The 27,995-nt window shown below is 54.8% G+C and overlaps 1 protein-coding gene and 1 long non-coding RNA gene across 3 annotated transcripts in view; one reads left to right on the top strand and one right to left on the bottom strand.

Annotated features, from left to right (window-relative positions):
• Positions 1-573, bottom strand: part of LOC309802662 — a 39,643-nt gene extending 39,070 nt beyond the window's left edge. Inside the window, exon 1 of the long non-coding RNA XR_014293848.1 lies at positions 382-573. This is a non-coding gene — a long non-coding RNA (uncharacterized lncRNA). The remainder of the gene's footprint in view (positions 1-381) is intronic.
• Positions 61-27,547, top strand: RBPMS2 (RNA binding protein, mRNA processing factor 2). 2 transcript variants are annotated; one of them, XM_082618400.1, is made up of 8 exons: positions 61-459; positions 16,408-16,485; positions 17,051-17,089; positions 18,772-18,834; positions 19,167-19,317; positions 19,803-19,954; positions 26,063-26,132; positions 26,395-27,547. In XM_082618400.1, the coding sequence occupies exons 1-7, from the start codon at positions 373-375 to the stop codon at positions 26,123-26,125; spliced, it is 633 nt and encodes a 210-aa protein (XP_082474526.1). In that variant the 5' UTR covers positions 61-372; the 3' UTR covers positions 26,126-26,132; positions 26,395-27,547. The 2 variants fall into 2 exon arrangements, with proteins under 2 accessions (XP_082474526.1, XP_082474525.1); XM_082618399.1 differs by having other exon boundaries at positions 259-459; positions 26,562-27,547.
• The last annotated feature ends 448 nt before the right edge of the window (positions 27,548-27,995 follow it).

Here is a 27,995-nt window from a genome sequence, read left to right as displayed (position 1 = left end):
CCGGCGCCCGCCCCCTCCCCCGGCGCCCGCCCCCCGCTGCCGCCGCCGCCGCCGCCGCCGCCGCCACGGGCGCACTCGCGGGTCGCAGTGAAAAGGCGGAGGCGGCGGCCGCTCCGGCTCGGCTCCGGTTCCCAGTGCCTCCCCCGCCGCACCCCCTCCCCGCCTCCTGCACCCGCCAAACTTGATGTGACCCCAGCCCGACGCTGCGGCTGCCCCTCTCACCGCCCCGCGCGCTCCCCACCGCCACCCAGCCCCTCACCCCCGGAGCGCACCGCTCACCTCGCCCCTTCCCACCTCCTCGCCGGGGCCGGGCGCCGCGCTAGCCCTCCGCGTTCCCTTCCCCTAGCCACCCCCACCCCACCCCCCCGCACCATGAGCAACCTGAAGCCGGACGGCGAGCACGGCACCAGCACGGGCACCGGCACGGGCTCGGGCTCCAGCGGCACCCTGGAGGAGGAGGTGGGTCTGCGCCCCCGGGACTTGTTGGGTGAAGTACACGCGGAGGTGGGCGGGGGACGGGGCGCGCGGGACGCCGCGCGCGATCTGGCAGTCGCTCCCGGCGCCTTTCCGCCGTTGCCCTTCGGCCGGGGAGGAGCAGCCCGTGTCCGGCGGGCGGGGGCGTGCGGCCTGGACTACCCCGCCGGGCGGGCATTGTCTCCCCGCCCTCCCAGGCTCGGGGCCGGCCGTGCGCCGGCGGCCGTCAGTGCGTCCCGCGGTGGGCGAGCTGCGCCGTGTCCGCCCCACGCCTGCTGCCCGCGCGTCCTTCGTTCTCCACTCCGCCCCGCTCGCTGCCCTCTTCCGAGGCGCTCCTCCCGCGTGGCCGGGACTCCCGCCTCGGCTGGGAGGAACTGAGCGGGATTAGCACGGCGGGCGGGCGGCACCCACACTCCCTTGTACTTTCCGCCCTGACCCCTCCCCGTGACCTTGGAGGTCTGGGCCGGCCGCGCGGCACCTTGGTTCGCTAGAGTTGTAGTCATGGGGGTAGACGGCTTTCTTCACGGCCCCAGAGCTTGGGCTTTGGCAAAGATGTCAGCTGACTGAGTTGGGAAGGAGATGCCTAAAGACACTCAGTTCCCAGTTCTCGTCTCTCGGGTTTTGCCGTGGCAGACAAGCCAGGACCCCAAAGCTGGCCCTAGTGGGATTCTGCTAGGAATGTCCACCGGCCATGTGCTAAGAGGAGGGAGTCTGGGGCGGCTTCGTGCAATCACCAACAGCTGGGTGGTTAATTGGATGTGGCAAAATCCGGGAGGGTGTGTGTGTGTGGGGGGGTGGATATAGCCTTAAGCTTATCAGTGAATGGAGACCAGAAGCTCGGCCCGAAGAGACAAAAACGTGTGGAAAGGGGGCAGCCTTCGCAGCTCTCTCTCTGAAGGGGCCTCTGCTGTGTCACTCTAGGGCCAAGAGACCCTAGACCCTTCCTGCCGCGCCCTGGCATGCTCTTGCCCAGGAAACCAAGGGCCAGTTATCCACCCTGAGCTCCCTTCCCCTTGGTCTGGGGGAGAAACCGCAGAGCCCCTGATGGGGGCTGGCGTTGCTGCCTCCCTCCTATCCAGTGGCGGGTGCCCGCCCGCCGTGCTATAGGTTTGGTGCAGAATGGCGGCACTGGCCCACGGGCTGGGCTGGGCTCCTCACTGTGGGAGGGATGGTGGGAGGGTCACACTGCCAGTTCCCACTCAGCAATTCAGAGGCCTGCTGCCAGCCCCAGTCCACCAATGGCATGACAGCTTGAGAATCTAGGTCTAGATCCCGCTTTCTGTGGGGAAGGAAAGGAGGAATCTACAACCCTTCACTCTGAAGAGTGGCGAAGGAAGGCCTGACATATGTCCACGAGTGTGGTGTGGGCTCTAGTGGGCTGGGGTTCTTTTGGCTCCTAAAGTCCTTGTCCTTCTTGGACCTTGATGCTGACAGGCCCTTGGCTTTGGGGACCCCATCCTGACTCTACCTGGTTGTTCAGAATCTCCCCTGAGAGTTGGGGGAGGCTGACAGGGTTGCTAGGGTGTGTGTGGTCTCTGCTGAAATTGAGGGAGGGAAGCCCTCTCCTGTGAAGCTGGGCAAGGACCCGGAACCACTTCTGCTAGAGGGTTGACTTCAGCAGGGACTTACCTCGCCGAAGAGACCCTCAGACCCACCCGTTTGAAATGGGAAGGGTGAACCACGTGGCCAGTCTAAAGTCTTGGAGGAATCGTTTGAGGTATTGGTCACTTTTTTCTAACTAGCTTTTTGAGAGAGAGGGCAGAATCATCAAGAAGTGGAATCCCTGCTCTCCCTCCTTGTGGGCAGAGGTGGGCTACAGCCCTGTAGTGCTTCAGGGAGTTCAGTGCAACTGGTGTGGGGAGGGTGGGGAGCATGGGCTCCTGTTTAACAGAGGTCTAAGACTAAGGGCCCCAGTGATTTCTTGGAGCCCAGCGTCTGCTCTGGTCAGGTAAGCACAAGAATCGGCCCCTTCTCCTCATTAGCTTTCTGAACAGTGGGCCAAGAGCTCTTCAGCCAGGGTTCCATCTTGGATTGGTGGTTTGAGCAGGAACTAGACTTATTCTCTTTAGCTTAGATGCCCCCTAGGTAGGCAGTTCTGCAACCCCCAAGAGCCACCATTGGGGAAATCCGCATTAGCAGTGGTGGTTTACTCTCATGGTTTACCCAGGCTGGCTCTTGGAGATTAGCTAAAGCAAACCTAGGAAGCCAAGGAAGAAGTTAGAGGTCAGCCCTCCCTGAGATGCGGCTGAGTAGGAGGTGGTTAGACCAGTAGGGATGGAAAAGGCATTCCAAGAAGAGGGAATAGCTTGTATAAAAGTGGGGGGTGGATTGTGGAGCCACATGGCTTGTTTGGGTGACTACCAGGAATTTGCTATGTTGCAGTAATATTGGAGGCCACGTTATGAACAGCCTGAGATCATGCAGGCTTGGGACGAAATTGGCATTTTTCTGCTACTTGAGAAGAAGATGTGTTTGAAAACTTCTAACCCTTTAACCCTTTGAAAACTAAGGAGGGCAGCGAGGAGTTAAGGGGAACAGCTACGTGTCCCTTTCAATCTAGAGGCCATACCCCCCACCCCGAGGTGCGTCTTGGCTGGTGCCTGAGCTCCAGAAGGTGAGGCGGTACAGCACCCGAGCCCTGCTCAGGGCAGGCTTGCCTCTGCTGTTGCCCAATCCCAGATTCAAGCATCTCCTGTCTTAGTGATTCTTGATAGATGGCTGGAGAGTTACAGTGTTTCTGGGGAAGGGTATATGTGGTTTGAAAGAATATTTTATTTTGAAAATGGAGACATATTTTAATACAAGGCAGTGTTAAGTTACAGTAATGACTCGTTGGGGGCCCCCTGAGAGGAGGGTGGTGTTTGGAATCTTGGGGTGGGGAGTGGGGTTCAAGTTTCTAAGAGTTAAAGAAGTTTTATGCCAACCTAATGGTAAGCTCTAGAAAGGCAGGGATTAACGGTAGCTAAGGGAGCTACAGCTTGACCTGAGCATCTTGGCCCCTCACTGCCCTCCGTCCCCATCTTTGCCTGTCCATGGCATCCACCAAAGCTGGACCAAGATCGCTTCTTGCACGTCTGGTACCCCAGGGTCCATCATGTGTCCTCTAGGGGTCTCTGAGGATCTAGCTAGGTCCCTGGCCCCTGGCAGGATGGCCAAGGTTAGCACTCAAATGAGTGAAGGAATTTCAGGGTCCAGTGTGTGACTTGGGCACTGCCCCTTTTCTCTGCCATCAGAAATATTTGACAGAATCTGGGACATCTTGGTGCTCTGTCTGCAGACTTTTTTTTGGTATAAGGGGAGGGAGGCATCTATACTTCCGGGCTTTTACCTGGAAACAGGACCCAAGTAGGTAGATCCAGACAGATTCTGATAGATCAGACTCCCCTCCTCCCTGGGGGTTGTTGTGGATGTGTCTTCTCTGCTCAAATAACCTAATGGTAAGGCTGTACTATGCTTAGTAAACCCATACATAGTCTTTGTACCAGGCATTGTTTTGAGCACTTTACCGTTTTAACTCATTTAACTTCCACAACAGCACTGTGAAGTACTTATTACTACTTTATAAGTGAGGAAACTGAGACACAGAGAGGTTAAATAACTTTCATGTAGCTAATAATTGGGTAGGTTGGGGTTTGGACCCAGAGTTTGCTCTTAACAACATACTATACCCACTGTTCTGTTTTATATTGGGGGTTTGGATGAGACTTGGGAGTGGGGAGGGGAGAGGATCTGCAACTCAAGTTTTTTAGGGCTGAGCTTTAGGTGATGACAGGGTCCCAAGTAGAAGCTCAGTGACTGGCTCCAGGCTAGTTCTCTTTGGGTTGGTGGCATCCCAAGACTGGATGGTGGGAGCTGTCAGCCCCTGCAGGAGGAGCATTTTATCACAGATAATGTTTAGAATTGTTATTGCATGGTGATAAAAACCAGAACAAGTGAATTCTCTACAGACAGTACATCCACCTTGTAGCCTGGGCTGGGGCTGACTGCCTTCACACCCCACCCCCACCCTTGATTCCCTGTTGCTTTGGGCATCTTAATTAAAAAAATGGTACTTACTCTAAAGTGACTGCCTGTCGTTTTGGGGGGGCATTCTCTTGGGTCTCCTTATCTCCTCCTCCCTTGTAAGTGGGCAGCCTGGCTAGTTTGCCCCAGTAAGAACCAACTTTTAAATATCATTCAGTGTTTGGACATTCTGATTTCTCATCTCCATCTCTGGGGTGGGGCTGGGGGAGGAGTCTGGCGAGTACTGTAACTAGAGGCAACACATGAACTGCGGGATGCTTTGCTCTGCTTTCATGCTCTCCACCCATTTATCCCACTGGTTCTCCAGACAGTCCTGAGAGGTAGAGGAAAGGAGTCCTCCCACCTGCCCTGAGTGCTAAGCTCCTGGTCCAAGGCCACCCATCTCTGGTTACCCAGACCTGAGCTAGAGTGCTAGGTTCTGGCAGCACCTGAGCAGCCTCTGCTCAGCCATTGATTTTGGGTAGCAGCAACATTTTTTTTGCAGTACGCGGACCTCTCACTGTGGTGGCCTCTCCTGTTGCGGAGCACAGGCTCCGGACGCGCAGGCTCAGCGGCCATGGCTCACGGGCCCAGCCGCTCCGTGGCATGTGGGATCTTCCCGGACCGGGGCACGAACCCGTGTCCCCTGCATCGGCAGGCGGACTCTCAACCACTGCGCCACCAGGGAAGCCCAGCAGAAACATATGATGCCTTGTCAGTTCCTCTGCCGTCCCCTGACCATGGCTGCCTCAGAGGGGTCCTCACACCCCAGGCAAAGCTGTGAGGCCGTGGGGCAGAGCCCATCTCCCATACTTCAGAAACCATGCTGCTGTGAGGTGGGAACTGCAGACAACCCACGAAGCTTCCTTTGCCGAACCCCATCTACTGCCTGCCCAGGGACCAGCATGGCCTCCTTGCTTTCTGCTTTTTTCTCTATTCCGTCCTTGGATGGAAAGAATAAGATTACCTGAGGCTAGACAGATGGCAAGATCGTTGGGTCCTCCATTCCTGAAGAGTCCACTGGTGGATCCATCCATGCCAGGCGCCTCCAGAATATAGTAGGAGCTGGGTGTAGTGGGAGGGTCTGCCTTGGCCCATCTGTCATGGCCTTCAGTCATTTACAGCCTACTGAGGAAAGGCTCTTGGCTGTCACAAGTCATCAAGGCCACCCGTATAGTTCTGAACAGGCCTAGGACCCTCAGGGAGAAAGGGCAGGGTCTGACCTGGACGACCCCATGGTATGAGTGTCAGGGGTCCCTACCTCCGTGTTTTTTGTTGTTTTTTGTTTTTTGGGTTTTTTTTGCGGTATGCGGGCCTCTCACTGTTGTGGCCTCTCCCGTCGCGGAGCACAGGCTCCAGACGCGCAGGCTCAGCGGCCATGGCTCACGGGCCCAGCCGCTCCGCAGCATGTGGGATCCTCCCGGACCGGGGCACGAACCCGTGTCCCCTGCATTGGCAGGCGGACTCTCAACCACTGTGCCACCAGGGAAGCCCCCACCTCCTTTTTGTGGTTAGCCAACCTACCCCTTCCCAAGTGAGTTTTGGGCTTTAACTGAGAGAGGTCAGAAGAAATTATTGGAATAGGACCTGAGACCAGTTTGGGGAACCTTTGTTGTGATCAAGGCTGTGAAGAGCTTCCACCCAGACTGGTACCTGTTCTTATGTGTAATTGTAGCCATATGCGGGCACAACTTGGGATGGAGGGGTTCTTCTGTGTTGGTGACAGAGGAGCTCTAAACCGGAATCTAGCTCCTAGAAGTAGTTTCCATCCCTGAACAGAGACCCTCTCCCAACAGGAGTGTCCCTTTGGGAAGCATCTCTCGTCAGACTTCATCTGCCTCAGTCAGGTGGTGCACAGGTGTGGCGTGCTCTGCACTTTGTGTTCACGTGCACGGTGCCGTGTGTTCACACTGGATTAACATCACTTGGTTTAAGGGTTGGAGGTATTGATTTTGGAGCTAGGGGAAGTGCGTGGGATTCCCCTAGGACAACGCCTTGAATCTATGGGGTAGCATATAGCAGTGGTGACAACTGCAACCTTTGCCAGCCACAGGGTCAGGCAATAGATTGACATTGGCTGACCACACAGCAGTAGGAGGGACAGGGGAGGCTAATGGCTCAGGAGGGAAGGGAGCCTTGCCCAGAAGCTTCATGCTGGAGACCCTGTGAGCCTGTCTTTCTTTCTTTCTTTTTTTAACATCTTTATTGGAGTATAATTGCTTCACAATGGTCTGTTAGTTTCTGCTGTGTAACAAAGTGGATCAGCTATACATTTACATATATCCCCATATCCCCACCCTCTTGCATCTCCCTCCCACCCTCCCTATCCCACGCCTCTGGGTGGTCACAAAGCACCATGCTGATCTCCCTGTGCGATGCGGCTGCTTCCCACTAGCTATCTGTTTTACATTTGCCACTCTCTCACTTTGTCCCAGCTTGAGCCTGTCTTTCTGAGTTGCCTCTGAAAGCCTTGTCCCTGGCTCTGTCTGGAACCAAGTGGAAAGCAGGCCGCCCACCCCACCCCCACCCTGCCTCCAGGCAGCCTAGTCGCAAGGAGTCTGCATAGCACAGTTCACGCTATTTGGTTGGGTTCCCTAATGAGGTGGAGCGCAGGGCTCGCAGCAGGCTTTGACCAGGTGTGTTCCCAAGATGTGAAGCCTTCCCTTCCTGGGGGTAGAAGTAGCTTGCAGTATAAGGTCCGAAGCCTTATTTAATCCAGCTTAGTTCCTCCCGCCCCTACACACACACAGGTGGAGCTCTAGGGCACATTGCAGGCCCTAAAGGAAGAGCCCCAACTTCCTAGGCAACTTGGACTTGACCCCCAGCTCTGCCAGTGGCTGGCCAGGCACCTAACTCCTGAGCTGGTTTCCTCAACTGTAAAATGGGCCTGTACCACTCTGCCTGTTACCTCAGAGGCCTGTCAGGCTCACACGCCCGATGGTAGGTGTGAAAGAAGTGGAAACTACAAAGTGCTGCCCAGCGTGGGGCCTTAGAGCCAAGCCCTGGTAATGTGATTTGGGGCTGGAATTAGCAGGGGCAGGGGCAGGCAAAACACTGTGGAACAGCCCCTAAACCTGGACTTCTCCCCACCAGGTCAGACCGTGATGACGATGGCGGTGTCCTAGGGGGGCACTGCTTGGAGGGAGACTGGGCGCTGTCCTAGCCTGGGAGCTGAGCAGCCCAGAGCTCCTTGGGGGAAACAGGAGGTGCTGGCGTTCTGGGAGCATGTGTGTTTGTATCTGCTTGCTGTACTGTCTGGCTGTATCTGCTTGCTCTTTTTCCCTGTGTCCTTGTTCAGCCCTTATAAGTCCTGGGTCTGCGGGCCATGTCACCACATTCCATCCACCTCTCGTCAAGTGGCCCCACTGAGAGGGACTTCTTTCCCCGGGGAGGCGTAAGAGCGACCTGCCAGTGCCAAGCCTAAGCACAGGACCCAGGCAGAACCCAGCGCTCACCCCGCCCCCTACATATGTATACAGAAGAAAAAGGCCAGGCCGCTGAGATCTCTGCAGAGGTACAGTGACTTGCTCTGAGGTTTCTGTTTGGCAGCTCCGGTATTGCCCCAGCAGAGAGACCCCTCTCAAACCCCAGGGGTCTGGCTTCTGACATCCTGCTTTCTCACCCTCTCAACCTCTGCCCCTTCTTTACTGCTTTCTTTGCTGTCTTGTGGGCAAAACGAAAGCACTGGAGCTCTGAGCCCATGGAGGACAGTACCCGAGCATGACTCTGAGACTCCATCCCGTTCTCCCACTTCCCTGGTTTCTTGGAAGGTCAGAGTGTGAAGGGCCCTGAGGCGAGTCCACCCCTCCTCTTTATTGCTGAGGCAGTGGTGAAGGCCACGAAGCCACTTGCCTGGCTGGTGGCAGGACTGGGACTTCCATCGGGCTCCTCAACAATTGCTTTGAGGCTCTTTTTCTTTTGTTTCTGTGGCTGGTCTGTTGTCTGAGCAGGAGGCTGAGCCTGAGTCCTGTGTCTTGGTTCTCAATGACCCTTTTCCCCTTGCGGAAGCCAGAGCCGAACTGGGCGTGATGATGGCTCGTACAAGTTTAAAAAGGACCTTCAGTATCTTTACAGCAGGAAAGCTGCAAGCTTTATATAACGCAGGCTGCAGCTCATAAACTCCCATGATCTGGCTGGTGGGGCGGTAGTGGGACACTGAGATGGGGTGGCTTGGGCTTCTGTTTGCACTCGGGGCTTCCTGGGGCTGTGAGGGGCCCTGCTCTCCCCCCACCCCTTCCCCGCTGCACAAGGCTGCTCTGGGAGTTGGCAGTCTTGTCAGTCTTCCCTTTGACTTCCCTATACCTAACTGTTTAGGACTAGCCATGGGATCATCCAGTGGAACCCCATGCACCCCCGGTCAACCTTCTGCTAAGGACTGTTGCTGCCCTCTTAGCTCAGAAGCTGAAGGTCACTTGTTCTGGGCACCGAAGGCTGACCCCCACTGAGTGGGTTGGTGGTGTGAGATCAAGGTCTGCAAAAGAGCATTGACTTGTGAGCCGGGCACCTGGGGACACTGGGGCTGCTTCTGATATGCTCCGTGACTTCGAGCAACTCACTGGACCTCAGCTAAAAATAAGGTTTCTTCCAGCTCAGATGTTCTGCATTTCGGTTCCTGGAGAGGGCTGGGAATTGGGGAAGGATGTGGGAGGGGCTCATGAGAGGCTTGTTTTTCCCTGTTTGGATTTCCCTCCTCCCCCACCCACTTTTGTAAGGGGTGTTTTCCACCCAGATGACACCAGCAGGGCTCCCCATGCTAAGCAGCGAAGAAGAGGCAGGGTTCAAAGCAAGCGAGTTCCTTGAACATTTTGATGAAGTGGTTGGTTGAAACAGTTCCCTTTCCAGATTGAATTCTAACTTCAGCGATGTTGGACTGCCACGAAGAATCAATTTTCAAATCATTTTTATCTCTTTGGTACGATGTTTCTATTGCCCAGAGTCAGTTTCTTAGCCTTGTGAGGCAGAGATTCACCTAGAAGGCAGGAGTTGTCTCCTAGTGGGGAGTGTTTCTGGTGGACCGCTGGGATTTATTTGGGAGTGGGGGAAGGGTGGGGATGGCCCTGATGTTTTCCTACCTCAGCATCCTTTGCGCCCCGGACGGGAGGTCCCTGGAGTCCAAGTCCAGGGTGCTGTCTTGGAGAGTACAGGGCTGGGGTTTGGAAGGAGGCTGCGGTTGTCCTTTGGAGTTAAAGCGTAGGGGGTTTAATATCCATGGACATACGACTGTTTTTGACAGCAGTGTTTACCCCTTCCGTCTCTAATAAAAACTGGTATTTACGGTGCTCATCCTCTGAGCCACAATATCCTGCTGCCACCGTTGCCTGAGAAGTTGAGTGTTCAATTCTCGGTATGAAGGTGGAGAGTGGCCAGGCCCCAGCCTGGGCTGATTGAGTGTGGTGTCCCCCCACTAGGGAGGGAGGGCCTCGTGGTGTGGCCCCTCGGTCCCCACACCCCAGTCCTGTCCCACACGGAGGCTTTCCTCTGGGGGGAACACCCCCTGCCCCGCCTCCCCCCCACAGCTCCCTTCCCTTGACTTCTGCAGGGCCCCCATGTGCTGGGCTCTGTGTGTGCCCAGAGGAGGACAGAGACCTCTAAGCAGCCACAGTTGAGGGAGCTGGCCTTGGCCTGGGGGCACTGGAATGACAGGTGTGCCTGTGCGGGTGTCCAGGCTGAGAGAGATGTCCATCTGGGCTGATGGAAAGAGGTCGAGTCCTGTCTCAAAGCCTTTTAGGCAGAAGCCTGAATTTCTGCTATTAGGCTGATGCCTTGGCTATCACTGTCACCTTGCTCCTGGAGGCTTCTGTTTACTTTCATTTTTTCTGAAGATCTGTAAACAACTGTTGGTTTGTTTGTCTGAAGGAAGATCATTACTGACACACAAACAGGAATGAGTTTGTCAGAGCACCTTCTTCCTACTTCTCTCTAAAAAGTTGTCTTCCCTCTGGGCTGGGGAGGGCTGTAGTTTTCACTGAGGGAAAGGGCTGCACCCCCCGGGGGCTCGGGTCCTCTGTCCTGCTGGGATTACAGAAGGTGCTGGAGAGGCTCCTTGAAGGGGGTGTTACCTCCCCAGGGGCCTCAAGAATAAGGCTGAGGATGGGGCCCACCACTTCCTGTGCCCTTCTCTGCCCCTCCCCGGAGCACTGGGAATGAGATGGGTGGCCTCCCGTGGTGGAGGAAGGAGGAGCAGGGCAAGAGGTCGTTGGGAGCCCCAGGCACTCGAGGCCCAGCAGTAGCTGGAGGAAAAGGGCCCACGATCACACAGCAAATACCTAGCCAACCCCAGGAAGCCTGCCCACCAGTGATAGCCTGTGGTGTGGACTTCCTAGAAGGGGCTGGACTCTCCCACCCTCTTGTTCCCAGCACCCCCAGGGAAGGATAGGCAGAAGGGCTTGCTTGAGGGACGAGCAGCCTCAGGAGTCCCCAAGCTTTGCTGTCCAGGGACACCGTTGTGCTGAAGGCCAGTTTGTTGCCCTAGGCAGGCCTGGCACTGGCTGGGGCCTCCAACGAGGCCAAGTCTGCTCCTGACCATCATGAAGGCTACACACCATGTCTGCGATGTCCTGTATGGGGGACACATCTCTGGCCAAGTTCCTTGTCCATGTTGAATTCGGTGCTTCCAGTGGGTTCCTCAACATGTGTCTTCTCTTACTGGCCTCTAAGGATTCCCCATCCCTTTTTTTTTTTTTTTTTTTTTTTGCTGCGCAGCTTGTGGGATCTTTGTTCCCCGACCAGGGATTGACCCCAGGACCATGGCAGTGAAAGCGCCAAGTCCTAACTACTGGACTGCCAGGGAATTCCAGAGGATTCCCTATCCTTTTTCCACCTCTCCCCAGTACCTTCTCCAGCCTGTTCCAAACTTGCCTTCCATCTGTGCCAGGGACATGGCTGTGGTCCAGCACAGTCTGCTGGTACTTGCCATGAAGATGACCATTTTAACAGGACCGTGGTTGCTTTCAATGTTTCAGGGCAGGAGGGAGATATTCTCTTGGGTTGTGTGGATGCTTTTGGAGAAAGAGTGAGTGTATGGAAGAAGGGCCTAGGTAAACAAGTTTGGTTCCTTCTAGCAGCCTGGGATTGTGTGAGCCACCCCTTATGCTTCCTCCAAGTACCTTAAAATAGTTTCATGTTGAATTCTTGTAGTAAACTTGTGGAATAGGCGGTGGGATCTTTGGCTGATCTTTCCATCTTGACATCAGTGGTGGTTGGTCCCTGAATACTTGTCTGCGCCCAACCTCTCTGCTGAATGTTGCACCCTATTGCTGTGAGGCTGGCACCAGCAAGGGGCATGGGAAGAGTGGTTGCCAGTGTTGGCCTGGGACACAGGACTCATTGGCCAGGCCTTGCAGAAGTAACCACATGTCTCTGTCCCTGCCATCCCTAAGGATCCCGACTGTGCAATTAGATTGCCTTGTCACCTTCCTATTCTGAGCCTCAGTTCCCTCATCAGTATGTATGTATGTATGTATTTATTTATTTATGGCTGTGTTGGTTCTTTGTTGCTGCGTGCGGGCTTTCTCTAGTTGCGGCGAGCAGGGGCTACTCTTGGTTGCGGTGTGTGGGCTTCTCATCTTCTCTTGCTGTGGAGCACGGGTTCTAGGCATGCAGGCTCCAGTAGTTGTGGCTCATGGGCTCAGTAGTTGTGGCTCGTGGGCTCTAGAGCGCAGGCTCAGTAGTTGTGGCGCACAGGCTTAGTTGCTCTGTGGCATGTGGGATCTTCCCGGACCAGGGCTCGAAACCTGTGTCCCCTGTACTGGCAGGCGGATCCCTAACCACTGTGCCACCAGGGAAGCCCCCCGTCATCTGTAAAATGAGGGTGTTTAACTAGTTGATCTCCACGGTGCCTTCCACCTCATTCATGGCCTCCCTGGGGAAGAGGAACACTAAAGAATCCAGCGACCGCGTAAGGTTGTCTCACCTGTGTTCCCAGCTCCAGGCTGATCTGGACCTGACCCAGCCTCACTAGGCAACCTTATAACTAAATGGCTTGCGGTACCTGATAGGTGAGGTTTTTGTGCAGGTCAGTGTTGAGATTACGGGACCCTGAAGTGAACAAGCATATGGTTGAGCCTCTCCTGTGTGCTGGGCATAAAGTGTGCTCTTCATCCTGGAGGTAGAGGGTACCCGTGTTGTACAGATAAAGAAGTTGACATTCAGAGAGATGAAGCAGCTTCACCAAGCCATGAATAAAGCTGGGATGCAAACTCCGGTCTAACTAACCAAAGCCTTTCCCATTTATGGCATCACTCTTCCACCCTGGACCACATTCTGGCTGTGAGTCCCTTCTTTGGAGGGACTGAGGTGTGTAGAGACGGGGGAGGTCTCAGATGTTGAGATGCCTGGCTCTAGGCACCTTGGAGGACAGGAAAGTTTTGAGACTTGCCTCCTATCTCTGGGTTTTAGAGTCCAGGTGAGCTCAGATGGTGGGACCAGTGAAAGACAAGGCGTCCTAAGGGCCCCGGAAGACTTCAGAGGAAGGAAAGAGGGGTGAGGAAATAGAGGGACCTGAGGGATGGATGCCCTTCAGTTAAGGAATGAGAAAGGGGTGGTCTGAGGGGCAGTGTGAGCAGCTGCCATGCCCTGTGTGGGTGCTTCTCGGGGACCCGGAGTCTGTGGGCCGGGGCAGGACCTGATGGAGTTGGAAGTAGCGTGGTGGGTAGGTGGGCTCTGGAAACTCTTGTTCTCTCTACATGTGTCCGGCCAGCCTGCTAAGCTCATACTTCCTGTCACTCCAGCTTTGCCATCATTCTAAACAGGCACCCAGAGAAGGGACTGGCTACTGAACGGATGTGTGGCAGCACTTTACCCATCCATGGGGCTAACGAGGCTGCCCAGGTGTGGCTGCCTCTGTCCCCACAGCCAGAAGAATGGCACAGATGGCTGAATCAGTGTTCCTGGGTCTTACCCAGCTTTGCTCCTTGCTGAGCCAGGCTTGCCTGAGCCCTTTCTGGGCTTCAGTTTCCATGTCTGCACAGGGTGATAGGCAGAGGGCATGTCATCTGCCAGGGTGTCCAGGGTCAAGTAAGAACCAAGGAGAGCATTCAGGTCAGGCTTCCTGTGACTTAGCCTCCCAGCAAAGGGTCTGTGAACTGGCAGACGGGGACCCACCGCCTAACCCATAACTGCCTTGATGTCAGCTTGTTTCCTAAGGAATGACCAGGCACAGGATGCAACCTGTATTGTAGCCTTTAGAATCTAAAAGATGGGAAGCCAGGGAAAAGAGTCATCTGGCCCAGAGAAGGCTGGGAACCAGAATCTGAGCTGGGAATGAGGGAAAGTTCCCCTATACTCACTCCCCTCCCCTCCGCTAAGCAGGAAGCTTTGTGCTGAGAACTTTCTATTTAAGGGGGCCTCTGGGGAGGTCTGGCCAGAAAGGAGCCATTTGAGGAAGGGTTTAAAATTAGCCGGGGTGAAATGGGTGGCCCCTGGGGAGAACTGAGGCAGAGGTTTCTGTGGGAGGCTCTGGCTTTGCATCTTTGACCCAAAGCACATCCCCTCATCCCAGGGAGGAGGGAGTAGCACTGGTCCAGGCCGATCCAGCAGGGCCCTGGCTGGCTTGTACTCTTTCAGTCCATCTTCTGTGGTGGGCTGGGCGCCCAAGTCCTGGCACCAAAAAGCAAGCATCATCTCTACCAGCCTGGGTGAGTAGTTGGGAGGGAGACCTGGGTTTTAAGTCCCAGGTCTGCTGCCTTTAAAAAACAAGCTGCATGACCTGAGCGAGGCACTTCTATTTGGGGGTTTACATGTAAATGAAAGGCCTTCCATCAAAGGGCAGAGGGGTGTAGAGGATGGCTGCCCTCTGGAGTCCAGGAACTCAATTCAGCCCACTCTGGAGCCTGGGCTGTCCAGTTTCTCCTATATACTTCTGGGACAGGGCAGTGCTTGAGAGCTGCGTGTATAGGGACACAGCTGCCAAGGGCTGTGAGATGTACAGAACCTTTACCCCAGGCCCAGGAGCAGAAGTGTGTGTGGCGAGGAAAGGCATCACCAGAGGGGGTGGAGGTGTCCTAACTGGCACGGAATTCTCCTGAGTTTGCTTCTTGGTGAAAACTCATGTGAGAGAAGAAGCTGTCCTTACCTATTTTATCAGCCATGGGCTTGGAGTTATTCCTTTGTGGCTAGGGGTGGCGACACTTGTTACGGGCAGCTATGGGGGCTGGTTTCCTTTGCCACTCCTGGCTCTGTTGTTGACATGTGTGTTCATTGGAGAGAGAGAGAGAGAGAGAGAGAGAGAGAGAGAGAGAGAGAGAGTGAGTGTGTGTGTGTGTGTGTGTGTAACTTTGCCTGACTGCCCTGGGTTCCTGATTCAAGCCATTGTCTCCAAGAAGGCTGTTGCCTCAGTTCCTTCAGCAGGCCATCACTAGAGCATGGAAGAAGTTCTTTGGTGCCTCTGGGGGGGGATGTGGCCCACTAAATGTTTTCAAGAATAGCCACGTGTTGGGTGGGCTGAGGCATGTGAACTTGTTCTTAAGTCGGCAGTGACAAGTTGAGAAGACTTACGTTTGGCTTAGTGGTATGACATGCGACTTGAAACAGGAGTCAGGGGAATTCCCTGGCGGTTCAGTGGTTAGGACTCTGCGCTTTCACTGCTGAGGGCAAGGGTTCCATCCGTGGTCGGGGAACTAAGATCCTCAAAGCCAGGCAGCCAAAAAAAAAAAAAAGGAGTCAAGTGTGTGGGGAAGCTCTGCTCTTTTGGATTTTTCGTTACTCAGAAAGCACAGTTTCAAGATGTATTTTTAATGGATCTACACTATGGAAAATCCTCCTTCTCCCATTATAATTATTGGCTGATCTGGCCTCACTAGTTGAGCATTGGAGGCCAGCAGCATTTAACCAGCAGTGGTGATTTAGGGAAGTGTTCCCGCCAGCCCTCTCCTGGACCTCACCCACTGTTTGGGAGGTCGGGTTTGGCAGGAGTCACAGGATGGACACCTGGTGTCTAGACCTGGCTTCAGTGCCAACTTGTAACTTTGTTGAGGGCAAGGCTCATAACTTACACCATCCTCTGCCTCACTTGAAGTTGGCAAGATCCTACACATTCTTCAAAACCCAGCACCATTGTTCCATCTCTGACTCCTTCCCCAAGTCCCTTATTCAGTAAACATTTAGTACCAGCACCATGCCAAGAGCTGGGCAGAGAAGCAAGAATATAATACATTGCCGGCCACTGAAGAGCCTACATCTAGCGTGGGAAGCAGGAGGAGATGGATGTGAAAGTGCTGGGCCCTCTGATGAAATCGCTCCAAGGCACAGAGTTTACATCTTTGCCTCCCCGCTAGACCAGACGGAGCCTTTCTACCAGGAGTCCATGGGAATATTCTGAAATATATATACGTTTCTACTTGTGCATTTTTTGGAGGTAAGACACCATAGCTTTCTTCAAGTCTCAAAGGGGTCCTTCATCTGTCTTGTTAAACAGGACTCTCTCCTTGAGGCTGTTTGGCAACAGACAGTCTGCGCAGAAGTGCTCAGCTAGTGCTTGATGTGACACCTGCAGGGTGAACCCAGGGAAAGGAAGGGGTCCAGAAAGGGTTTTTTTTTTTTTTTTTTGCGGTACGCAGGCCTCTCACTGGTGTGGCCTCTCCCATTGCGGAGCACAGGCTCCGGACACGCAGGCTCAGCGGCCATGGCTCACGGGCCCAGCCGCTCCGCGGCATGTGGGATCTTCCCAGACCGGGGCATGAACCCATGTCCCCTGCATCGGCAGGCGGACTCTCAACCACTGCGCCACCAGGGAAACCCCCGGAAAGGGTTTTGAAAAGTTAAATGCTGTGAAACTGGGTGCTCATTTGCCTCAGCCTCCAAATGAGCCTCAGGCTCAGGAAATCCTGAATTCTTCCTTCAGCCCTGGAAGGATTCCAGTTCCTTCCTGAAGGAAGAGCCATCATCCTTGTTCTTCTGTCGGCCTGGCCCTGACCACTGTGGTCTCTTCCCCAGGTCCGGACACTGTTCGTCAGTGGGCTCCCTGTGGATATTAAACCCAGAGAACTCTACCTGCTCTTCAGGCCGTTCAAGGTGAGTCTGGACCCAGCCACCCATGGGCAGAGCCTAGGATGGAGGAGAAGCATCAGGAATGAATAGCAGACCTGGATTGGGCAGCAGGAAAACTAGAAATGTGATGGCAGACCTGGTTCTCTGTCCCGGTTCTGCTAACTCATATGTTGCTTTCTGTCAATTGCTTAGCCTTTCTGATCCTCCGATTTCTCATCTGTATAGTGGAGACAGTAGAATCTCAGTAGACTTTGCCGTATAAGGAATCTTTGAGATTCAGCATAGCATTTTCAATTTGCAGATAAGAAAACTTAAAAAGGTGAGGTCTGTGCTTCCAGATGACAGGCTAGGGGAGCAAAGGGGAGTTTCCACATGAAATGATGAATGCTACCGCATGATGGCCATCCCATGTGCTAGGCCGTGTGATACGGGACACAAAGACTGAGGGCACTCAGCGGTGGTGAGATCAGAGTGGGTCACCTTTGGGGGGAGAAGAGTGTGAGCTGGGGAAAGGCAGGGCTGGGGGGTTGGCCAGGGTAGCACAACAGAGGCTTCCGACCTTCCTGTTAATGACCACCTCTCTCTGCAGGGGTATGAAGGGTCCCTGATCAAGCTCACATCGAGACAGGTAATTTCTCTCCAAGGTTTTTCTTTTTCTTTTTTTTTTCTTTTTTTTTTTGCGGTACGCGGGCCTCTCACTGTTGTGGCCTCTCCTGTTGCGGAGCACAGGCTCCGGACGCGGAGGCTCAGTGGCCATGTCTCACGGGCCAGCCGCTCCGCGGCGTGTGAGATCTTCCCAGACCGGGGCACGAACCCGTGTCCCCTGCATTGGCAGGCGGACTCTCAACCACTGCGCCACCAGGGAAGCCCTCCAAGGTTTTTCTTCCTCCCAGCCCAGACCGACTGCTGAAATTGGAACTGAGCCTGTTCTCTTTTCCTCAGTCTTGAGGCATCTGGCACCTGAGACCTGCCCCCTGTCACCCCTATCCTGTCCTGGGCTGACAAAAGAGTAGCCTCCATAGGTCCCCTCTTCTTACCAGTCAGCTCCTGGTCCTCCCTCTCTGGCCCTTGAGAAGCCACAGTGGGACCCAGAGGCTGAGGACCATAGAGGTTGTGGCTGTGCTCTGGTTCCTGATGCCAGGAGTCCCAGGCTCAGAGCCTTCAGGAGCCATTTGGGGACTGGACTGAGCCTTGGCAAAATGAAGTTGGAGAAGTTTTAAACCTGTTGTTCCCAACCCGTGCCCCGCCCTTTTAAATAAATAGATAGATAGATAGATAGATAGGCAGGCTGCATTGGGTCTTCGTTGCTGTGCCTCGGCTTTCTCTAGTTGCGGCGAGCGGGGGCTACTCTTCGTTGCGGTGCACAGGCTTCTCATTGCGGTGGCTTCTCTTGTTGTGGAGCACGGGCTCTAGGCATGTGGGCTCAGTAGTTGTGGCTTGCGGGCTCTAGAGCACAGGCTCAGTAGTTGTGGTGCACGGGCTTAGTTGCTCCGCGGCATGTGGGATCTTCCCGGACCAGGGCTCGAACCCGTGTCCCCTGCATTGGCAGGCGGATTCTTCACCACTGCACCACCAGGGAAGCCCGGGGCAACAAGTTTATGGGACTTCCCTGGTGGCGCAGTAGTTAAGAATCCTCTTGCCAATGCTGGGGACATGGGTTGGAGCCCTGGTCCGGGAAGATCCCACATGCTGCGGAACAACTAATCCCGTGGGCCAAAACTACTGAGCCTGCACTCTAGAGCCCGTGTGACACAACTACTGAACCCCGTGTGCCTAGAGCCCGTGCTCCACAACAAGAGAAGCCACCGCAATGAGAAGCCCGTGCACCGCAACGAAGAGTAGCCCCCGCTCGCCACAACTAGAGGAAGCCCGTGTGCAGCAACGAAGACCCAACGCAGCCAAAAATAAATAAATAAATAAAATAAATAAATTTATATATATATATATTAAAAAAAAACCTGTTGCCCCTTGATTGAACCTGAAGCCTTTCCATGCCCTTGATACATTAGTGTCCCCTTTCGTGCTGGGGAAAACACTAGAACTTACTCTTAATTACCTGCATACATTTAAAAAAAAAAGACTTTTACTGAAAGGGTGATGTTTAATGCAGTGGAATAAAGCTGTATTGGCATTGTTTCCCAGAATGTGGTACCTGGATGAGAGAGTTTTAGTGCCCCAAACCAAAAATATATAATTCTTGTCCATATATAATTATATATATTTTTTGTTCTTTGTTGTTTTGTTTTGTATGCTTGAAGGGGAGATGGAGTGTTGGGAGAGATGCAAGGGTTTCTCTCTTTTTCCTACTAGCCTGTTGGTTTTGTGATCTTTGACAGCCGGGCAGGAGCAGAAGCGGCCAAGAATGCATTGAACGTGAGTAGACAGAGAACAGGCCTTTCTCTGACCCACAGACTTCTAGGCAATGGGTATTCCTGTTCCGTCTTCTGCAAACCTTCCCCCACTCCACGCCCAAGGAAAGGGCCCACAGATGTACCTTCCCCAGCAGCCTGGGGCAGAGTCTCTGGCTGCACTGTCTGTGCCACACGTCACTACTCACAAGACCCGAGCAGTGTGTCCTCTGTCTTGGCCCCCGTGTGGGCGAGTCTTTCAGGCTGAATCATTTCTGGGGCCCTTCCGTCCCCACTGCAGTGGACAGGCTGGGTCCTACAGTGTAACACCTTTCCCTTCCTTTCCTTCTCACGTAGGGTATTCGCTTTGATCCTGAGAACCCTCAGACCCTGAGGCTAGAGTTTGCCAAAGCCAACACCAAGATGGCCAAGAACAAGCTACTGGCTACACCAAATCCCACCAACGCTCACCCCGCCCTAGGAGCACACTTCATCGCACGAGACCCCTGTGAGTGGCACTCAGAGTGGCCATCTGCTGCCCTTTACCTGGCAGAGCTGGGGGGCCCTCGTGGATGGAGTTGCGTGCAGAGGGCATCACTGAGGGCATCAGTCCTGCCTGCCCGCCCCTTTTCCAGGAGCTTCTTGCATCCACCATTACCCATCCCTGTGGGTCCCATGCTTCCTTCCTCCCCTGCAGCCTTTGCTGGACCTCAGACTGAGCTCCTGAGCTGTCGGTGTCGCCCAGCTTCCCTGAAGCCCCCTCTTGGTTGGGATGAGCAGAGACCCATCTGAGGGCTTCTTGAAGCAGACAGGATGCTCACCAAGCCTGGCCAAGTTACCATGGCTTCTTTCCCAGTCTTGGGATCCTTCAGGGGAGCCTGAGAAGGGAGCTTATGCTCAGTGATAGTGCTGGGTCCCCTTCTCTGTTTGGAATGGGGTGGCGCAAAGGGGGACCCGCGTTCTGACAAGGGGGGCTGTTGTCTCCCGTCGCAGATGACCTGATGGGGGCCGCTCTGATCCCCGCATCCCCAGAGGCCTGGGCCCCCTACCCTCTGTACACCACAGAGCTGACCCCAGCCATCTCACATGCTGCGTTTACCTACCCAGCCGCCACTGCTGCTGCCGCCGCCGCCCTACATGCTCAGGTAAGCCTGTCGGGGGGAGAAGTAGGAAATGGGAGAACAAAGGCTCTGAGTTGGCCAGGCTTCATTCCTACCCGGCCACGGGCCACCCAGGTCCCCAGAGCTGCTGCAGAACTGCTGTCTTGTAACAACAGTACCTTTGGGGTTTGGGGTCCCACAGAGGGGAAGGAGAGGATAAGCTGTGAGGCCGCAGCGAGGATACACTGCAAATGCGAAGTGTGAGAGACCCACCGTGGGTCCACTGCCCCCTGGACTCGCGCGGGCAGGCTGTGCCGATTCTGCCTGTGGTGACAGACCTGAGTGTGGTCACCGGAGTCAGGCCGCCTGCCTCTGCTTCCTCCTGTCTTTGTGAACTTCAGAAAGCTCTGAAAGGTTTCTGTGTCTGGGTTGTTCTTTTTCACTCATCTGGAAAGATAAGAATAGTAGTCTCTGCCTCAGGTTGTTGTGAGAATTAAATGTTAAGCCGTGTGAGGGGCTAGAATTGTACCTGGAACATCCGGGGTGCCCAGTGAGTGTTTGCTCTTTTGTTCAGGGAACGTGGGCACCCTGCATTGTGAGCTGGGCTGGGGCGGGAAAGATGCAGCCAGCGCTTCTAGGGGAGAGGTGGAGAGGGCACGGCTGAGCTGGGAGGGCTCTGTGCTTGCCGAATGCCACACCAGGTGCCCGAGAGGGGCACAAGCACCTCGCAGATTACAGCCAGGCCTCTGCGCGGCAGTGACAGGGCACCGCCGGGGCAGCGTGGGAGGGCCGCGGTGAGCGGCGAGCCCACCTGGGCCTCTCGTCAGTGAAGTGACCGAGAGCTGAGGCTCGTGAAGAGCGACCTGGCTGCTGAGAGGGAGAGAACGGAGGTCTCCTGGCTGGGGCAGTAGAAGGGGACGAGGAGTTAAAGGTTGTGAGAAGCCAGGAGGGAGAGTTCCCAGAAACTAGAAGCTGAGGCAGGAGGAGTGGGCAGCTCTGCCAGTGGGAGGGTCAAGTGCGTGTCCATCCCTCTGAAGGGCTTAGTGACCTGGGTTCGCCCAGTTCCAAGGTGGAAGGTTCAGATTCCCTGACTGCCACCCTCGCAAGGCGTTCCCCCGGCCACGGCAACTTGGCTTGTACCGAGGGCAGCCGCATGGTTCCGCTTGGCACTCACCCGGCGGCACACCACAGACAGCTGGAAAATTGATCGGCGTAGGGAGGCGGCGAGGCTCTTCCTCTCTAGGGCAGCATTTGGGGGACTTAACCGCAGACCAGTTCTGTGGTGAGTGAAGGCAGTCCTCTGTGACCCGGCGGAGTGTGGAAGGCAGCTGGTGCTCCCCGCCAAGAGGGGAGTTTAACTGCAGGGGCCCTGTGAGTCCTCTGATCCCAGCTGTGCCACCTGACCTTCAGCAAGTGACTTCACCTCTGGGCCTCCGTGTTGTCCCCATCTGTAAAACGAGAGGGCAGGACCAGATCGGATGGAGAGGTTCTACCCCGTCTGCTCTGAGACGCTAGGCCGTGACAGTGTGAGGCGGAGGTTGGGAGCCAGGGACAGTCAGGATGTCAGATTATTCAGGAGCGATGTCTCTGCCCTTTTTGGGGCGGCCCCCCAGCCGGCTGGGAGGGGTGTGCTGCTGCGGCTCCCTAAGCTTCATACACAGGACTGTGTGCCCTCCTCTTGTCTTCCTTTCCAGCTTCCTCCCTCCCTCCCCACGCCCTGTGGCTGTCCAACTGCCGTCCAGCTACCTTGGTCCAAGTCCTGGCTCTCTCTTTCAACCCCTGTGTGACCTTGGGCAAGTTCCTTGATCTCTCTGTGTCTCGATTTCTTTGTGGTATGATGATCGTCGTAGCTACTTTAGAGGGTGGTTGGTAGCCTATTAGCATAGAGGGAGCCCTACATGCTTATTATTTAATGTCATTATTGTCTAGTTCCCTCCAGGTCCTCTCTGAGGCTGGAGGCCTCACTGTGCCTGAGTTCCTGTCTTCTGGTCTCCCTGGGAAGGGGATGCAGGCCCCCTCAAAGGATAGTGACTTTTTTCGGGAGGCAGCCCGATGACAAGCGATTGGATCAGGTGGTGACTAGTTCTGTCCTGCTACTTGAGTTCTCTGGATAGTCGTTTCCTCGACAGTAAAACACACTGTTAGGACCAAATGTAGTAATAGGCATGAAAGCATTTTCAAAGTAGTATCACTCTCTCTTTTCCTTCCAAGAGCCCCCTCCATGCCCCCGATAGTACTGCCCCAGAGGTGGAGGCTGAAAATGCCTAAATGAAGGAGGTGGACCCTGGTGATCCTCAGGAAGTTATTTCTTTTTTTTTTTTTTTTTGCGGTACGTGGGCCTCTCACTGCTGTGGCCTCTCCCGTTGTGGAGCACAGGCTCCAGATGCGCAGGCTCAGTGGCCATGGCTCACGGGCCCAGCCGCTCCGCGGCGTGTGAGATCTTCCCAGACCGGGGCACGAACCCATGTCCCCTCCATCGGCAGGCGGACTCTCAACCACTGTGCCACCAGGGAAGCCCAGGAGGTTATTCTGAACCCAGAGGACCAGTAGCTGCGTTTCTCTGCGCCTGGGGGCAAGGAGGTGACTTGGAGAAAAGGCAGCAGCTGATAGACAAGAGGGGATGGAAACCGGTCCTTCCTTTCCGTACCCCTCCGTATGCATCCTGACCTCATGCCCTTTGCCAGTAGCTCGGCCTGAGCGAGGCATCCTCATGTGGCTGCAGGGATGAGAGCTGCAGGAAGAAAGGGGCTTGGAGATGGTTCAGTCCTGCTCTATCTCGGAACAAGGCTGTCTTGCTGGACCTTCTGATCCTCTTGATAGAATCTTCTCCTTTCAGAGGGTAAGGGTGGCAGGGGTACACTGGGGTCTGGTACATGAAGATGGTGGCCTAAAAGCAGGGATTCTGCATGTCCCCTTGCACCCCAGGGTCCTCCCAGTTTGGACTTCTTTTTCCATTTCGACCTGAGGGTATGGGGGTCTTTCAATGCAGCCCTTTGCCCCCCCTTACACTGGCTCAGCCACTTACTGATGACCTTAAAGTTACACGCATTCCCCTGCCTCTATTTTCTTATCTGTTTAATGGAAATGATAATAACATCAACTTTATAGGGCTTTTCTGAGGATTAAATGAACTTAGTGTATGAAAACTACTTAGACCAGCATCTGGCACATGCCAGGTGCTTCGTAAACATCAGCTATTAGAGGTCTGCATTCATGGGAAGAAAAAGACAAGGTTTTTTTCTCTTTTTTGCCTTTGCTTATCATCCTGCTCCCCAAAATATCACTACGTTTAGTCCTTAGACTTGGTAGGTAGTTGGACACAGGTGTATAAGTAAATCCATGGGTATGAACCTTTTACAAAAATTACACATTTAATCTTTTTAAAACTTAAATATTAGGACATGCTTCCATGTCAGTAAGTATAGGTCTACATTCTGGATGCCTGGCTAGCCTACCAATGTATAAGTGTGTCTACCTCCCTGTAGATGGCAGTGAGGTTGTTTACACAATTTTCTTTTGCTCTGTTAGGCTGTGCTGCCATGGATGCCCTTGTTCACACTTCTCTGGGCACCTGTCCTGCTTGCTTTCCTTATCATAAATTCCTAGAACTATTGCAAGGTCAGAGTGTAGACTTGCCAGTGTGAGTTAATTGTATTGTTTTGACTTTGTGATGAGTGAGGCTCCCTTATTTGCTGGCTGTTTCTATTTCTTCTTGTGTGGGTTCATCCCTTTGCCCACTTTTTGGTGTATCTTCTCAGTCAGTCTGAGGGTCTGAGAGAGGACCGTGTGCCCCCAACTCCTTTGTTTGGGTGCTGCCCCTCTTGGAGCTGTAGCCATTCTAGATGCCCATGGGCTGTCCCTGTGGGGTGGCCTCTTAGGACCCCCAACCCCCCTGTGAACAAGTGGAGGCCCTGACAGGGGACTGGCCACTTGCTCCCTGCTGTGCTGGCCGTGATCCCTGGGCCTGGGGTCTTGTTCTGAGCTAGGGCAGGAAGAGACCGTGCTTCTTTAGAGAACTTGGACCACTGGCCTGTCCCAGGCATCTTGAGGAGAGTGGAAATGCAGCCCTCCAAGTACGTTCTGTCTAGTTGGGTTGCACGACCATCCCGAGCTCAGAAATTAGGGCTTTCCCCTACTTCCTCCCCAAGAAGGCAGTGGCTCATCTCAGGCTGGAGGGAAAGCTGCTGCTCTGGAGCCCAAGCCGCAGCACCTAGTGGAGAGGGTGGGGCTGGATGGAGCAGGCTTGTTGTGGGGGCCCCTAAGCAGCCGGTGTTGGAGGAGGGCAGGTCGGAGGCCTCCAGGGTCCCTCCCACTCTCGTCCGATGCTCTCCCCTTGTCCAGCCCTGCAGGGCACCCAACCTATCAGGCGCTTCCTTGCCATGGGGCTGCTCCATCTGGAGGCTGGGTGAAGTGCGGTGGTCAGGGTCCACTAAGGCTTCCCTGAGCTGGACCGGCCGCAGCCTTGTCCGGTGGCAGCGGTGCTGGTTTCCTCATTGTCCCTCTCTTAGGGAATGAGCTCTGGTGTCCAGCCGGGCTTGCAGCTGAGAGGGCAGCCCACGGCTCGGCAAAGGGGAGGAGAGGCTTCCTCCCACTCAGCTGTCAGCCAGGAAGGGAGGGAACTGCTTCCAGATGTTTAGAAGACATGAGAGAAAATAAGGTGGCCTCTGAGGCTGGATGGCTCAAAGAGGCTCTTGACCCTTTCTGTGTGGTGTGGGGCTTAATCAAGGTGGTCCTGGCAGCCCGGGGTCAACTGTGTGCTGATGACAGCAGTGCCACATCCTTGGAGCCCAGGGGCCATCCCGACATTGGTCAGGTGGCCTAGGCCCTGGTCCTGCTATGTGCCAAGTGTCCTGGCATCTCAGAGTAACCAGCTGCCGACTTCCTGCTGAACACGGGGTGGTCAGAGTCCTGCGCTGTACAAAACAGCACCTAGAATTTGGAGGGGGCACAGGAGCAAGTTCTCAGGAAGCTTTCATCAGCCACCAGATAGCCTGGCATTGCTCGATATCTTCGCTACTTACAGAGGCAGGGATTTCTGGCAGCCAAGTGGGTAACTGGGTCTCACTGCTGGAGCTTCAAGAGGGTTGTCTGTATGCCCAGCTGCTACTTGGTTTCCTCATCGGCTCTCCTGTGCCATCCCTTTCTTTCCTAAGAGAACCCCGGCTCCCATCTCTGAGTTCTCTTCCCACCCCCTCACTCGGGGCCCTGTGATGCCCTGCTGCCATCCCTCCCAGGTGGCCACGGGTCAGGCCTAGGCGGACGTGCTGTCTGTAACCAGGGCAGGCGGCCTGGCTTGGCACCCAGCATGGCTCACCGTCCGGACGACTGGCCCATGGGGAATGGAGTGCATGTCATTTCCTGGCCTGTCTCTGGGAATCCTGCTTTGGGGCCATTGCTCTGTGGGGCCTTCTAGCAAGTACCAGGGTTGAGGTAGCTGCCAGGCTCCTACTAGAGGGCTCAGCTGGTAGGTTACAGATCTCTTAAGTTAGGAGGCTTGTAATGAAGGGAACGGGGGTGGGGGTGGTGGAGAAGCTGAACCGGGGCAGCGGCGGGGGCAGCGGCGGGGGCGGGGAGCATCAGCTGGGTCTTGTCTGTGACTTCCTTGGGTCCTGCAAGGACAGGACCAACTTCTGGGAGTCCTGCCCCTTGGAGACCACACTGACTTTGGTTTCTAATGTGTTTTTACATTCTGTCTTATCTGATCCTCGTGGATACCCTGTGACTTTTAATCATCTCCATCCTGTAGCTGTTGAGGACACTGAGACTCAAAGAAGTTGAGCAAAAATGTGTTAGGTGCATTCTCCTGATGTTAGGAATTCTGCACTCTCCCGGTTAAGGGGGAAGGGCAGACTGCTGGGCCGGTGCCCGCGGCTGCCAGCACTCCACCCGGTACAGTCGGGCTCAGTGGAGCGTGAACGCCTTCGTAACCCTTCTCTCATTTGAACCTCTGTCCTGCAGAGGAGGCAGGTCAGGTGGCGCGCTCCCATTTTCAGGATGAAGAAACTGACGCCCAGAGGTGAGTAACTGGCCTTACCTCCGCCGTCAGTGACAGAACCAGGACTCCGACAGGGGCACTGAAGGCCATGTTTCCCAGGCTCCCCCATCAAGTGAAGGGACTGCACAGCTAGCTCCTGACGTTGGCTTCTCTTGCAGGTGCGCTGGTACCCTTCCTCTGATACCACCCAGCAAGGATGGAAATATCGTCAGTTCTGTTAGTTCTTCAGTAAGTGCTGGCTCAGAGGCCTGGGATGGAAAGTGTCTTAGAGCCTGGCTCCCTGCAGGGCTGTGGTTCCTCTGCCTGAGTCCAGGAGCTCGCTGGTGCTACCCCAACCTGAGCTTGCGCCTGGGGCACTCTGGCTGGTTTTCCCCTCTCCTCCCACCCTGCCCCCCACCCCCTATCTTGCAGCCTCCTCGCAAGGGGAGGCCCTGGGTTCAGCTCCAGTCCCATGCATCTGCTCATGGCCACCTCTTTCCCCTCCCTCCAGGTCTGGTCACCACAGCTCGAAGCCCCCGCCCGCCTCACTGGGGAGGGAGCCACCCTGAGCTTCCACTGCCCCCAGGTGGCCCGTGCAGAGCTGCCGTTTCCCTCCAAAGACTGTGAATTTTAAGCCTGACTCAGTGGACTCTGTTTCCTTTCTCTCCTTTTCCTCAGCCCTGTCCTGCCCCAAAGCCCTGCTCCAAGGCCTCACAGCAGGATTCAGGGGCCTTCTCACTGGGACACCCAGACCCAGCTCGGAGGTCTCACTGGGACTGAGCAAGGCCTGACCTCCAGTCCAAATTTGCTTCCGTAGCCCCACCTCAAAGAAATGAGGCGTTTAATTTTGCATGTTTTCCTGGCATGAATTAAGACACGTAAACTTGTATATATGTGAGTGTACAGTTTGTTCTCACATTGTGTCACCATAGCAACAAGTCCTGGCCACTAATGGTGCATCATTCCCGGTCCCTCTCCCCACACCCGCCTCCCCTGCACCCACCCTGCTTCAGTGAGGACCAAGCCCTGCAGCCAGTTCCGCCCTGCGGCTGGCGGCCTCCACCACCCCACACACTTCCAGGCTGAACAGGAAGGACTGCCCAGCCAAGACCGAGCGTTTTCTTGGTCATTTCAAGTTGGGGTCCTCTGCTTCCTCCCCCTCAGAGGAGCCAACAGCCATTAAGAAAACCCTTTCTCTGCCCAGTTTCGCTTACCTCTCTGCGGCGCACCCCACCCCTGCCATGGTGCCTCATGGTTTCCAAACTTCAAAACCAACCAAAAAGTGAAAGTATTTTTGTACCCTGTGTAACAAAATATTTATGCAACATGAAGGATTTTTCGTGTGTGTGTGCAATTAATTATTGAAGAGACCTTGTCCGCCCTGTCAGATAAGTTTAACGTTTTAGTTTGAGGCATGAAGAAGAAAAGGGTTTCCGTTCTCCAGCAGTGAGCCTTAGCGTCAGCCGTTAGTTTAAGAAAAATGAAGGAAAAATTGTGCAATTTTTTGTTTCGTGTGCACATCAGTGCATTGCCTTTGGCCGCAGCTGTGGCTGTCTTGCCGTTTTCAGACTTGGGAGACGAGGAGGCTGTTGTAATTGCTGATCCTGTGAGAATGTGAAACTGGATAATATATGAAATGCAAAATAAAAAATCATCCAAAGTAACTGCTCTCCGACCTTTGCTTCCTTGGGTTGTAGGTTGCCGTCGGGAGGGCACAGCTAGAGGACAGGTGTTGGGAGTTAAAGGGGGAAGGAGGCGAAGTGGGCCCGGGCCTCAGAGCTCACGTGGCCTCTCCCTCCTGCCCTCTTTTGTGTGACTTGAGGCTGGAGAGGAAGTGACCTGCCAAGGGCCGTGCAGCGGAGCCTCCTGGGTTTAACTCATTCTTTGTTTTCTGTTCTGAGGATGGGGGCGGAGATTCCCTGCACCCAGAGTAAGCACCTAAATGGGACCTTCATTTTCTCTGGATGGTGTCATCTGGCTGCCCTTACCCTGTGGCCTTTTCAGGCCCTTGAGTAGAAAAGGACTGTGGTTTGGGAGGTTGGGTTCCTGCCTGTAGTATCCTCGGTGTGTGTCACGTGAGCCTGTGCTAGAGGGAAGCAGAGGACCCAGCAG

This window comes from Mesoplodon mirus, assembly GCF_964341445.2.
Source record: "Mesoplodon mirus genome assembly, chromosome: 4".
NCBI classification, from domain to species: domain Eukaryota; kingdom Metazoa; phylum Chordata; class Mammalia; order Artiodactyla; family Ziphiidae; genus Mesoplodon; species Mesoplodon mirus.
This window is presented reverse-complemented; position numbering and strand designations above follow the sequence as displayed.

Coding starts and splice junctions, on each gene's coding strand:
- RBPMS2 (XM_082618400.1), top strand. CDS start 373: ATGAGCAACCTGAAGCCGGACGGCGAGCACGGCACCAGCACGGGCACC. Junction 460..16,407: donor GCGGCACCCTGGAGGAGGAG/GTGGGTCTGCGC, acceptor TCTCTTCCCCAG/GTCCGGACACTGTTCGTCAG. Junction 17,090..18,771: donor TCAAGCTCACATCGAGACAG/GTAATTTCTCTC, acceptor TTTTCCTACTAG/CCTGTTGGTTTTGTGATCTT.